Source organism: Coturnix japonica, chromosome 3 (genome assembly GCF_001577835.2).
Source record: "Coturnix japonica isolate 7356 chromosome 3, Coturnix japonica 2.1, whole genome shotgun sequence".
Classification (NCBI taxonomy): Eukaryota; Metazoa; Chordata; class Aves; order Galliformes; family Phasianidae; genus Coturnix; species Coturnix japonica.
This window is the reverse complement of record NC_029518.1, coordinates 49983458-49995824: the sequence shown is the minus strand read 5'-3', so window position 1 is coordinate 49995824 and position 12367 is coordinate 49983458. Positions and strand designations below refer to the sequence as shown.

At 38.9% G+C, this 12367-nt stretch overlaps 1 protein-coding gene across 3 annotated transcripts in view; it reads left to right on the top strand.

The window, feature by feature from the left end:
• Nucleotides 1-12367, top strand: part of PDE7B (phosphodiesterase 7B) — a 166384-nt gene that overhangs the window by 139071 nt on the left and 14946 nt on the right. For all 3 annotated transcript variants that reach the window (XM_032443634.1, XM_032443635.1, XM_015858356.2), the window contains 5 exons: nucleotides 6452-6603; nucleotides 7119-7182; nucleotides 8917-9012; nucleotides 10645-10745; nucleotides 11103-11234. In XM_032443634.1, coding sequence (XP_032299525.1) covers nucleotides 6452-6603; nucleotides 7119-7182; nucleotides 8917-9012; nucleotides 10645-10745; nucleotides 11103-11234 — 545 coding nt within the window. The remainder of the gene's footprint in view (nucleotides 1-6451; nucleotides 6604-7118; nucleotides 7183-8916; nucleotides 9013-10644; nucleotides 10746-11102; nucleotides 11235-12367) is intronic.

Genomic DNA, 12367 nt, shown 5'->3' with positions numbered 1-12367 from the left:
ACTGTACTCAAAAAGTCTTCCTGTCACTGGAAGTTATCCCGGTCTGCCCTTGTCTTCCTCCACTCCTCCTTTAGTCAAACAACAGAAAACTTGGTGTGTTTCTTTGGATTTTGTGTGTTTGTTCTTAATGTTTGTTTTTGAAAGTTCTTCTGCAAAATTTAATACCAAGGTTGAGTGGAAATTATGTTCTGCTTCCTGCTGCTCTTACGCTTCTCTTAGCTTTTTGCTTTTCACTTGCAGAAAATGAAAGCTGGAATGTAGAACTGGCTGATGTATGTGTTTTCATATGCTAACAAAATGCAATAGTTGGGGTTATGGCATCTTCAGAGAAAAAAAAAAAGCTGTGTTGCGAACACACAGTCTTAGTGAACACTGGTGTGGTTATGCAGGTTAGTACCATCTTTAATGCAGATTTAGGATTCAGTTCAATTGAGAAGGGCCCTTTAAAAGCTTCCAAATTATGCGTGACCCAGTGTGCTACCGCACCTTCTTTTCTCTGATTAGAAAAGGGAAAGGGTGTACTGAAGATAACGCTGAGGATACTTTCCAAATGACCAGAGGAAAAGAGAGAACAAGGAGAAAGGATCATTAAGATGATAAATGAAAGCTGGGTTTACTGTTGTTGCTACAGGTTGTTGCTTTTTTTCAAGGGGGTGGGGGGGTAGGGGATGTACTGTTTCCTGTTGGAGAAACTATAATCGGCTATAAAACATTTGCAGTTCTAGGGGGTGGAAAAGGGTTCTGAATGTGCTCCTGTACCAGGACTTTAGTGGCAGAACAAAAGCTCATATTTAAATTATAATGGTTTTGTGGTGAAACAGAACACAACATACTGTTTCCTGAGGGCTTGTAGGAGGCTTAATAAGAGATACCAAGATGTTTGTTTTCGTAATGATGATGGATGACCCCAGTAAAGGCTGTGAATGTGAAGAAAATAAAATCTAAATTCATTTAAAATTTGGGTATAATCTATCCTCCTGTTGTTAAGGCTAATATTTTGTTACTTCTTCGGCTTCTGCAACCCTAGCTCTTTCAATCCCAGAAGTATTACGTTTTAGAGTGGTAGGAAAACTGTAGGACAGGTGTTCTTTAAAATGCCAGCAATTGTGTAGGAACTTCATCATGTGGAAAGTGATCTGTTAAAAGCCAGCATCACCTGAAGCATGATGTTTCAAGAGAAGGGAAAAATCCTATAGCAACATGACTGAGGAAACTGGTGTTCTGGAACCTCTCGCATTTCATTAACTATATTAGCGAAAGAAGCGTGCACCTCTTCTGTAAACAGGACACTACATTGATTTCATGCAGTTATGCTGGAAGTTGAAGAATTTAACCTTAACTCAAAGTTTTAAATGCTTTTTCTTTTCTTTTTCTTTTTCTTTTTTTTTTTTTTTTTTTTTTGGTTCCTGCTGATTTTTGGCTTTTCTCTGATGTGTTTGGGGTCCCACTTTCTTTCTCATTGATAGACTCTTCCTCATTGGAAGACTGTGAAACTGTGTTTATCCATTCAAAGAGAAGTAATACAGTTGTAACCCATATGAACAGTGGCAGCTAACAGAAAAAGCACTTAACCTCCAAAACTGAGTTTTGTCAAAAGTCAAGGAGCGAAGAACACAATTTACTTGTACTTGCTTATTAAAGTTTTGGTATCATATTTTGTTTATTCGTTTCTTACAAGAACCAACAAAAGACAGTGAATGAAATAAATCATTTTTACTTGATGGTTACGCACTTATGTTTAGATATTTTGAACTTTAGAATAATCTACAATTATATTACAATAGCTTTCACACAAAAAAAAAGAAAGAAAAAAAAAAACCTGTTTGGGCATTGTGCTTAAAACAAGGTATTACAAACAGCAATCCTGCCTCTAAAACCTCATTGTTGTTTAGCCTCAATGTCATTTTAAATACATTAAAGCAGCAAGTGAAAACAAAGCGTGTATAAAAACCTTTTGGATTCCTCTAGGTTTAAGAAGTCTCATGAGGAATTCTATATTTGCATAATTTCTGTACAACACTTTGCAATCTGTAGACAGTATGTAGTGTAAGGTGTTCATCTCTGTCTTCTTAGTGGTGGTGACCAAGTGAGACTTGGAAGTGCAGCTCAGACATTTATCTGAGCATCTTGGTCCTTCTACACTAAGTTGAAAGCAGTCAATTGACAGTTCTCTGTTGCAGTTTTATTGTGCCTTGTATGTTTTCTCAATCCCATCTTCAAAACTGTAGTTTCTTGAGGGTTTGGACTGCACTGTACAGGGTAATGGAAAAGCTTGGACAGCACTGAGAGTAAAGGTTACCTGTACTACTTCTATTTTACCAATGCCTTCTGCAAAGTTCAAATCTGAAATACAACTTTGGGAATAAATTTTTACTTTATCTGTGCCAGTTCACTATTCTTACTTATGCTGCTGCTGTCTTTTGTTTGATGTAAAAAATCCTTGATGTGATTTTTTACAGTGAGAGGACACAGCATTTTTTTCTTGTCATCAGTGCTATGTGCTCATCTTTGTAAGAATTAGTAACCATGTTCTACACGAAGTTTGCTGAACAAGACTTCAGTAAATGTGACCTAAATGCCTGGCTTGATTTGACCAAAAAAAACCAACCAAATAAACAATGGGCAAATACAAACTATTTTTCGTAAGTCAAGTAATGTGTCTTGAGCTCTTAATAAAAGCATTCTAGTCAGCTGTCAAAGCAGGAATTTGTCTCTGGTATTATGGAAGCTAGTTGCTTCCCAGAGTCCTCTCTGTTTTCAAATGATCTGGGAAATAAATTGACATTCTGATCCTCACACTTGATCCTTTGGATATTGCAGCACTTCTCCATCAATCCTGCCTGATTCTTCAGGCATATGCTTGACGAGCAGTGGATAGGTACCCAGTGTCTTTACATCCATGGAACAGGAGCAGGGTACTGTAAATTGTATGAGTCAAAAGCGGATGTTTAAACATGATTTGTGTGTGCTCTTTTGATTTTTCCATCCTTTTAGAAAAGGAAAGAAAAGGAAAAAAACATTTTCTGCTTCTGAATCAGTGGGCTTTTGAAAATTAATAAGCCTGTTGTTACCCATTCATACTGCTGAGTGACCTGCTTTTATTGTGCTCTGAGCTGCAATAAAATAAAGAAGGAGATGCTGTGAAGGAAAACTCACAGGCATTATCTGAATGCATAACCAAGTTTGTTTACTTGAAAAGAACAATAACAATGTAATGAATGTCTGGTGTAGTGTTAAGTACATCCTTGTCCAAATTTGATTTATGTGCTCGTTCCTGGATGTTAACTCAACCATTGTTAACATAACCTCTGTAATTTTTATGTTCACGCTGCCTGCGGGCACGCTCCTGCTCAGCAAAGAAATCCAAAAGAAAACTCCTAGCAGCTCCTAGTGCAGGAAACCTCTTTCCCTGAAATAACAGAGGTTGGGCTGTAGTGTGCTGTAGGTCGTGTTAAGGTGACCAGATCTGTGTAACTGGAGGAGCTCTGTTGGCAGAAAGGTAACCACTATGGCTTATTAACCTCTTGAGGGCTACGTGAAGCATCAAAACATTGTCTGTGATCTGATAGCATGCACACATGATAGGGATGTCAAGTGCCCTCCCTCATGAAGAGTTTATCTTAGCTTGCTGCCTGCTAAAACACATCAGGAGATGCACTGTGAGCTCAGGTGAACTGTTTTTGAATGTAAGCATTAAGTTTTGTGAGGAAAGCTTATTTGGATGGTCCTGTAATTGCGTAGGCATGTTAATGCAGTCCCTGCAGCAGTTTTGTTCAGTATACAAAAATGGGATTCTCCAGCCTCTGTGCTAGGCAGTAACTCAACAGGATGAGAGAACGCATATCTCTGAGTAAGACGCATTATGCTGTTTTAAGTAAACAAAACATTCAGAAGTTGCCACAATGATTAAACACAGTTCTCAAGGGAAGTTTTATGGGTATAAACAAAAGATATTCTTGCTCATCTTTCATGTTAATTTCAAAATTGCATGTAATTACTAAATCCTTCCCACGTGAGCCCTACAGCTTGTTCTCTTTAGGTAGATACTAAAACATGCGTTTTGGCACCCCAGACGCCACAACTGATGTATTGCTATCTAGAAATATAGTTTTGATTCACTTCTGTGTCTTGATTTTTGTCAGCTTGAGGATCCTGTGCACCAGGAATGGCTCTGCGCTATTGGGAGATTCTGGCCTGGTTTTGAGCTGAAGGCAAAATTTCAGTGTTTGCTCTGAGCTGCTTTGCTTCTGACTCTTCCTTTTTTTGTATACATATATATATATATATATTCATGTTGTTATGTTTTTCCTCTTCAACAATCATGAGAAGAGGGAAAAGACCAAATGTTGATGGTAATAGTTGAGTGTTTGCAGTGCTTGGAAAACAGCATAATCATAATGAGGCATGTTGCTGAGGATGGTGCAGTAAGCCAGTAGAGCCTACAGCAATCATTTGATAAGTCCCGTGTCTCATGGACAAATCAGTTTAACACAACAGACCTTTACCTCTAAGATCATTAATCTGTAGGAGCTCTGAATCTGAGAGTTAAACAGTAACAGGTGTGGGGCAAAGATGGTATTAGGGGAACAGCGAAGTCAAGAAACAGCTAGCACAAATCTTAAAAAACAAATTGATTTTAAGAGTGTTTTGGTATCTAGGAAATAAACTCAATACCAGCAACTTCTTAGAGGTGCTAAGTGAAACAAAATGTAAAGACAGAAGCCTGCCAGACCTATAGTTGTCCATGGATAACTGCTGGAATGTATATGTTAATTACCCTTTCAGTAGACCATGGTGGTGTTTCAGCATTTAAAACGTGTGACAATTCAGGAAGGTACTGGCACATCATACCTCAAAATCTAACCTCCAGGCTGGTACAGTAGTGGCATTGTTACTGTTAGCATTCTTACTTTATCCAAGTTGTAATAAAGTTATTTTGTGCTTTTTTTTATTATTAATACTCAGCGGGCACAAATCTGTGGCTTACAAATCTAAGAAAATACCTAAGCCATAGGAAGCATTTGGTGGTTACTGACTTTCTATCACTCCAAAGCTGTGATGTTTAAGAACTGTTGGGTTACATAAGGAAGAAATTTGCTACTGAAAGTGCTCACATCTGCTCTTGGAGAAATCCAAATGCCGAGCCATCTAAGGTTAAAAAAAACAATCAATTACTTACAAGCTTCTGTCCATCAACAAAGCTGTTAGAAGATAGTAAGAAAGATACTACCACTGCCTCTTTTTGCAAAACTTAGGCCAGACTGCAAAATGCAAACATTGCAGTTGTGCGTGAGGTTCTGTTAAAAGTTCAGATGGAATGACCTAGGTCACTGCCAGCTGTAGGAAGCCTGCATAGTCCTCTCTACTTAGCAGTAAAGTAATTTAATTACACTAATGCCAGATTTAATCACTGTGCAATAGCTACCCCTTTTTTTCTCTTTTTCCCTTTTTTTTTTTTTTTTTTAGCAGCTAGTACTGAATTTCTGAATTCAAACTCCCGAGAGGAATAGATTTTTTTTTTCTTTTTTTTTTTTTTTTTTTTTTTTTTTTTGTGGTGCATTTAGCCAGGTATGAATGTTTCCTAATATAGTCTTAAGGAATAAAATTATCCGGATGCTGACTTGGAAGAACATATTCTTTTGTGTAACTACAAAGGGAAGGAATTGCCTGTGTATACATCCTAAGTGGGGGACTGAGATGTTTTCTTCATTTATTATTTACTATAGTATATAGGAAATATAATACAGTGGGACTGTTAACCTACTCTTGGTTCTTTTTCTTTTCTACCCTCTTCCAAAACTGAGTCATGTGTTTGTGCTCTCAAGCCATATTTAGAGTTCTCTGTTGGTGTCATGTTTTGTTTTTGTCTCAAATTGACAGTGAGAGTAGTTGCTGTATTGCAGATGCAGTGCATAAGGCCACCATTGTCTGCTTGGAGTCTACCCAATATAAAGAAGTGCTGTTATCTTCTTGCAAACTCTAACTGCAGAGAAATGCTTCCTGTCTGTTTGCCAGCAAGGAGCTTCCCATTTTATTACAGATCATGAAACATTACTTCTGTTTGTTTGCTGCTACTCATGCTGCTGTGTCAGTCCTGTCTCATTTGCCATCTAGAGTTTTATATTAACCTCTCCACAGTTACATGTGTTCTACCCATGGTGATTTAGCTTGGATCACGTTAAAGTCTGTGGCAGTATCTTGAATTCAGACCTTCTGACTCCTATATTATTGCTCTGTTTACTGGGATGTGTTTCCTTTCTGAACTAAACAAATGCATTATGCTGAGGTATAGGAAATTGAATGTTTCCCTTTCATGAGGGCTGGCAAGAAGCATGAACGTTATTGCTTCTGAATCGTTATAGCAAATTTTTTATTGTCTCTTTAATAAATAATTGAGAACATTGTCCTTGATCTTGGTCTTCATGGTTTCTGTACTGATTGCTTTTTGTAGATACAACATTCTCAGGGGAAATCGGCACCAAGAAAAAGGTGAAAAGACTGTTAAGTTTTCAGAGGTATTTCCATGCATCTCGGTTACTGCGTGGAATCATACCACAGGCCTCTCTGTACCTGCTGGATGAGGACTACCTTGGACAAGCACGGGTAAGATGGGTCTCGAGATCTCCATGTATCTTAATAATATTCCAAAGAGTGTAAGTTTTGTTTCATTGTTCAGATAAGAAATTGTGGAAATGGCCTCAAGTTGCACTGGGGAAGATTCAGGTTGGATATTAGGAAAAACTTCTCCAAAAGCGTGGTCATGTGCTGGAACAGGCTGCCCACAGTGGTGGTAGAATCACCATCCCTGGAGATGTTCAAGAAACTACAGGATGTTGTACTAAGTGGAAAATGTTGGTGATAGGTGGACAGTTGGACTAGATGATCTTGGAGATCTTTTCCAGCCTTGGTGATTCTGTCTGAATCATTGTAAGCAGCCTTTGTAATATAGCTGAATTTGTTTATTAAACTTTGGTATTTCAAATACATCTCTATAGCTTTCCTGAGCAGAACTTTCATCAAACAACTGGTTCCTGCAACTTCGATATGGAATAATGATTTCAGTCTACTTTGCAGTTTGACATACCAATTTTTTGTCTTTTTGTATTTGTTATTTTTAGCATATGCTATCCAAAGTGGGAACATGGGATTTTGACATTTTCTTGTTCGACCGCTTGACAAATGGTAAGTACTTAAAAAAGAAGAATACATATCTACTTAAGTTATCTTATATATGACTATCTTAAAAATGTCTAGCTAATATTTTACTAAACTTTTCCAGTTTAGATGACTGAAGAGACTTGGACACAATTAGCTACTCTTACAATCATATCCTTGATCTTTTCAAGCTTTTGCCAGAATGTTCATAACTACTGGAAGACATTTGAAGTGTGTTTTTGTGTTAATTTAATCTGTTATATTTGTTATAGTCACATTTTGCTTATTATAAATTACTTATTAGTTTCAAGGAAGTGTTTCAGTTTCCTTTATGTGGGAAACTCCAAAGCAACTTTAAAACAGACTTATTAGATACATGAGTAGATAAATTGATAAGAAGTTGATTTCCATAATAGAAAATGCCTTAAACCAAAAACCTTTGTTTTGGGTCAACAATCTGGATAGAATAAAATACAAAATATATGTAAGACACTAAAACTCAGTGAAACTGGAGCATGTCCAGAGAAAGGGAGCAAAACTGGTGAGGAATCTGGAACACAAGTCTTGTAAGGAGCAGCTGAGGGAACTGGGGTTGTTCAGTCTAGAGAAGAGTAGGCTTAGGGGAGTTCTTATTTCACTCTACTACAACTGCCTGAAAGGAGGCTTTAATGAGATGGAGATTGGCCCCTTCTCCCATGTAACTAGCGATAGGACTAGAGGGAATGGCCTCAAGTTGCACCAGGAGAGATTCAGGTTGGATATTAAGAAAAACTTCTTAATAAGAGTGGTCAGGTGCTGGAATGGGCTGCCCACAGAGGTGGTGGAGTCACCATTCCTGAAGGAGTTCAAGAATCTAGGAGATGTGGTACTAAAGAACATGATTTAGTGGACAGTATTGATGATAGGAGGATGGTTGGGCTGGATGATCTTTGAGATCATTTCCAACCTTAATGATTATATGATTTTAAATATGCTATAATAGCATGTGTCAAGTTATATCTGCACAGTGAATCTGTGTTGGGCAGCTGCTGAAGTGGTTATAATCACACCTTTGGCCTTTCTGTATAGCTTGTAGGAATGAGATCCCCCAGTCCTTGCTCTCAATCTAAGTAGATTTGGCTGTAGCAGAAAGTGTAGGAAAGTTGGTTTAAAGGGTAATTTGGCTGAGCAACTGGCAGGGAAGAGTGGAAAGGACTGCAAATGGCAAGGGAAATCAAAATATTTTTTCCAGGTCACCTTTCTATGCCTCTGGTCAGTAGCCAAGGCCAAGTAAGCCTCCACGTCCACATGTTTATTTTCTTTCCTGAGTTACATTAAATGAGAGAAGACTCCCTTCAGACATTGTTTATATTTTGTATGGGTTGGCTTGTTGGGTGTTGGTTTTTTTTCTCTAACTTTTCTGGAAACATCAGCATCGAATTATGCAGTGCAAACTTTTCTAAACACTGTGTATGTGTAGTTGATAATATTAGTTGATATTTAGGCTCAGTTTTGTCAGTGTTCCTGATATGAAATTCACATTTCATTCTTACCAGACCAGTGTTACCAAGTGGGACTGACATAGTCATACTGTCAAGTCTTGTTTGTGTAAGAGAGTAATATATGTATAAATTCATTTTTTTAGTATATGAGTATCAGCTATGCTGATGTGTTGGGAACTAAGGTGATAGGAACTCACTAACAGGAAACTACCAACATTCTTAGTCTTGTTTGATAACTACACTTTAATGCAATCTGAGAGTTGTTCCTCTCTGCTTTTAGGAAACAGTCTCGTAACACTGCTCTGTCACCTCTTCAACGTGCATGGACTTATTCACCATTTCCAGCTAGATATGGTTACATTACATAGGTTTTTAGGTAAGTGCTCACCTTTAAACTGTCATTGAATGCAGGTTACAGCTTAAGTAGGGCCTCAAAAAAGGCATTGGCTTGTTCTGCATACCTCTGTAAAATCACAGTGTTGTTGTAATGACTTCAGATATTTCTGTGGTATCTATTATGGTACAGTTTACATACAGTAGGGGACTCAATACAGTACCTGTTAAGTCAGTTGAGTGTCTTAAAAGACTCTGTATTGGACTTAAGCATCCCATTACCACAGTTGCACTGATGATTTAGAAAAATGTATGTCATGCAGAGAGAGATGTGGTAGGCAGAGGAGGCCCACACAGGCAGGCGTGCATTGCAAGACCTACCCATGCACAATACAATTGTGGTGCAGCAACATTATTTCACTGACTAATAGACCACTGAGGAGACCCAGGGCAGTTAAAAGCTTATGTACAAAATTTAACAAATTATATCAAGCTGTCTACACTGAACAGTGTTGATGAAAGCCCCTGCTGCTGTTACTGCCAACAGATATATTAGCCCCATGCTGTCTGTGAACCAAAGGAAGGAACTGGCCAAAATCGGTTGCTTTCTGCATCATGTTTTGAATGCAGCTGAATGTTGTTTTGTCAGTGTCAGATAGAGCTTCAAAGGCAGGATCTCTTCTTTAAAAACACACTACTGTTACTTCTTGAAGTCTTTTCTCAGATGTGGAGACAGATCTCTCTGGATGTACTAGCTGCTGTGGCATGGCATGAGGTGAATATGATGATGAGAGCTGGAAAGTGGAGGGTTTAAAGGGTTACTGACTATAGCTTCAAATGAACTGAAAATGAAGTGTTGGCAGGGATTTGCTTTGGTGTGGTCCATGCTGGAGACAAGTACTGTGGTAACTCTACCTGTTTGATCAATTTGATGGTGTGAAGAAGAGCATTTTGGGTGAGCATTTTTGGGACTTCTACCATTTGAGTTGTGTTGCCCCAAAATGGTGCAGGCATTGCTGCAAGGAGCAGATGAACATGAAACACAAACCTCAGTGGTCTTGAATGCTAATGCAAATGAGATTTAACAGGTATGCACTAAGCATTCAGGTGGAACTCTTCCAGCTCTGCAAACTGAAACAGGAGGAGGGAGTAGTATTTTAAAATGGAAGCGCAGATGTGGCTGTCACAGGAGATCTTTCTTCAAATACGCAAATGCAGTACCTTTTGATTCTCTGTAGGAATGCCTTGGACTGTAGTCCTCAAATAGCAAATGGTGCCAGGATGTCAGGGCCTCTGCTGCTGCTGTAAATCAGGCTGTACTGCCGTAATGACATATTACTCCCCCGTGACAGCAGCCTAAATAATTACACTCCGTTGTGGATAAATTTGTCTTTCTTTCTTATTTATTTTACTCCTGAATGAGAGCCTTCACTGAGGCAAGAAAGAGTTGATTTATGAACTAGACCAAGTGTATCCCCACGGGCCTCACAGATCCTTTCATGCATTTTTTTTTCTGAAGGTATCGCAGTAAGAGCCACCAGTAAGATACAGGTATTTGAAGAAACTCCTTAGGCAGCTGACTGCGAAACCTCAAATTGTATTTTAAACCCAGTTCCCAGTAGTGGCCATGGAATTCAGAGACAAAAGGATCTTTGTGTTCTGTTTTGTTTCCTAGTTATGGTTCAAGAAGATTACCACAGCCAGAACCCTTACCACAATGCTGTCCATGCTGCTGACGTCACACAAGCTATGCACTGCTATCTAAGGGAGCCCAAGGTAAGGACAGCCTTTCACATTGACGTTGCTTTCAGATAATGCTCAAAGTTGTTTTCCCAGGATTAAAAACAAAAAAATAACAACAAACACTTAAGCGCTATTTTTTAGATAGCAGAAAATGATAAGAAATACAGATTGTAGTGACATTAACATAGTCTGACTCTTTGCCAATATTCATTCAATAACCACCTCAAAAAGGTTGCTCTCAGTTTATTAGTTTATTTTGTTCTTGATGTCTGTGCACAAAACTGAGCAGTCCCGTGTAGTCAGCTGGTTTGTTTATCTGCCAAAAGGGGGAATGGGGCCAGGGGAAGTGTTTACTCTTTGCTTTCTTGTTGTGATTAATGTGTGATTCAGCTTGCCAACTTCCTCACCCCATCGGACATCATGCTTGGACTGCTGGCTGCTGCAGCTCATGATGTGGATCATCCAGGGGTCAACCAGCCATTTTTGATCAAAACGAAACACCACCTTGCCAGCCTGTACCAGGTAAAAAGACTCACCGGGTTGATAATATGTACAGTGGTGTTGGTTTGTGTTTCTTTTTCCTTTAGAAAGCAAGTAAACAGCACGGATGTCTTAAATTGGCATTAAGTTGAAGGAAAATTTAGCTTCACATGACTAGGAAATGGAACAACTAATGAATGCAGTAACTTAAAAAAAAAAAAAAAAAAAAAAAACAAGATAGAAGAAACCAAAGGAAGAGTTGTAGATAGTTACCCAAACATGCCTAGAGATATAAGGAAAGAACTTTAAAGCAACTACCATAGGTCATGCCACAGGCTGTCTAGACAAGTATCCTGTTTCTGAGAGCAACCAGTAAAAGAGAGGAACAAGCACCTGGGATAAGTACAGCATTGTCGCTCACCTGGTAGTTACCTCTCTACTCCAACAAGCAGTAGTACAAGGCTTCCTGAAACAAAAGCACAGCTCACTGATGGGTCAGTGACCATCAATGAACCCATCCTCCACTGTTTTCTGTGGTCTTTTCTGAATGTATTTAAACCTTTGGCCCATGTCAATTACTGTAGCACTGCATTTTATCTACAACTGTCATTTATGTATAAGCAAGCTATCTTTGCTTGTATGTGTATTTGCGTGTATGGTAAAAAAAGCGTGGGAAAGCAATCTCTCTGGAGATCAGAGCTAAAAACAACAGTCTGCGGGCCATCACAGAGATCATGGATGATCTCCCTGCATGGATGATCTCCCCTCCAGCCTAAGTGATCAGATAACTAATGGCAATTAGGCTTAATAAGGCAGTAGAGCGTTCCTGGGTGGAAGAGCTGACTCCTGATTGTTGGCAACTGCTTCAGGGATTCAGGCTATCCGCATTTAACAGGGGAGTCATATGACTTCATGCTCACTTGTCACTTGTTAACTTGACCTTTCCTTTTCCCTGTTCCATGTTCTTTAAGTATGGGATAGTAAGTGCTCTACTGGCTTTGAGTTCTCAAATAGCAGCAGGCGAAGAGTGGGGATTTACAGAAATGGAAATCTGGATTGGATACCTGACTTAATTTTTCCTTTGAGTAACTATTAGCTGGATGCAAGGATGTGCTTGGATGCCTGTATGCTCAGTCGTGCTCTGGCTCACCTTCAGTGTGACCAAATGTCAGGCA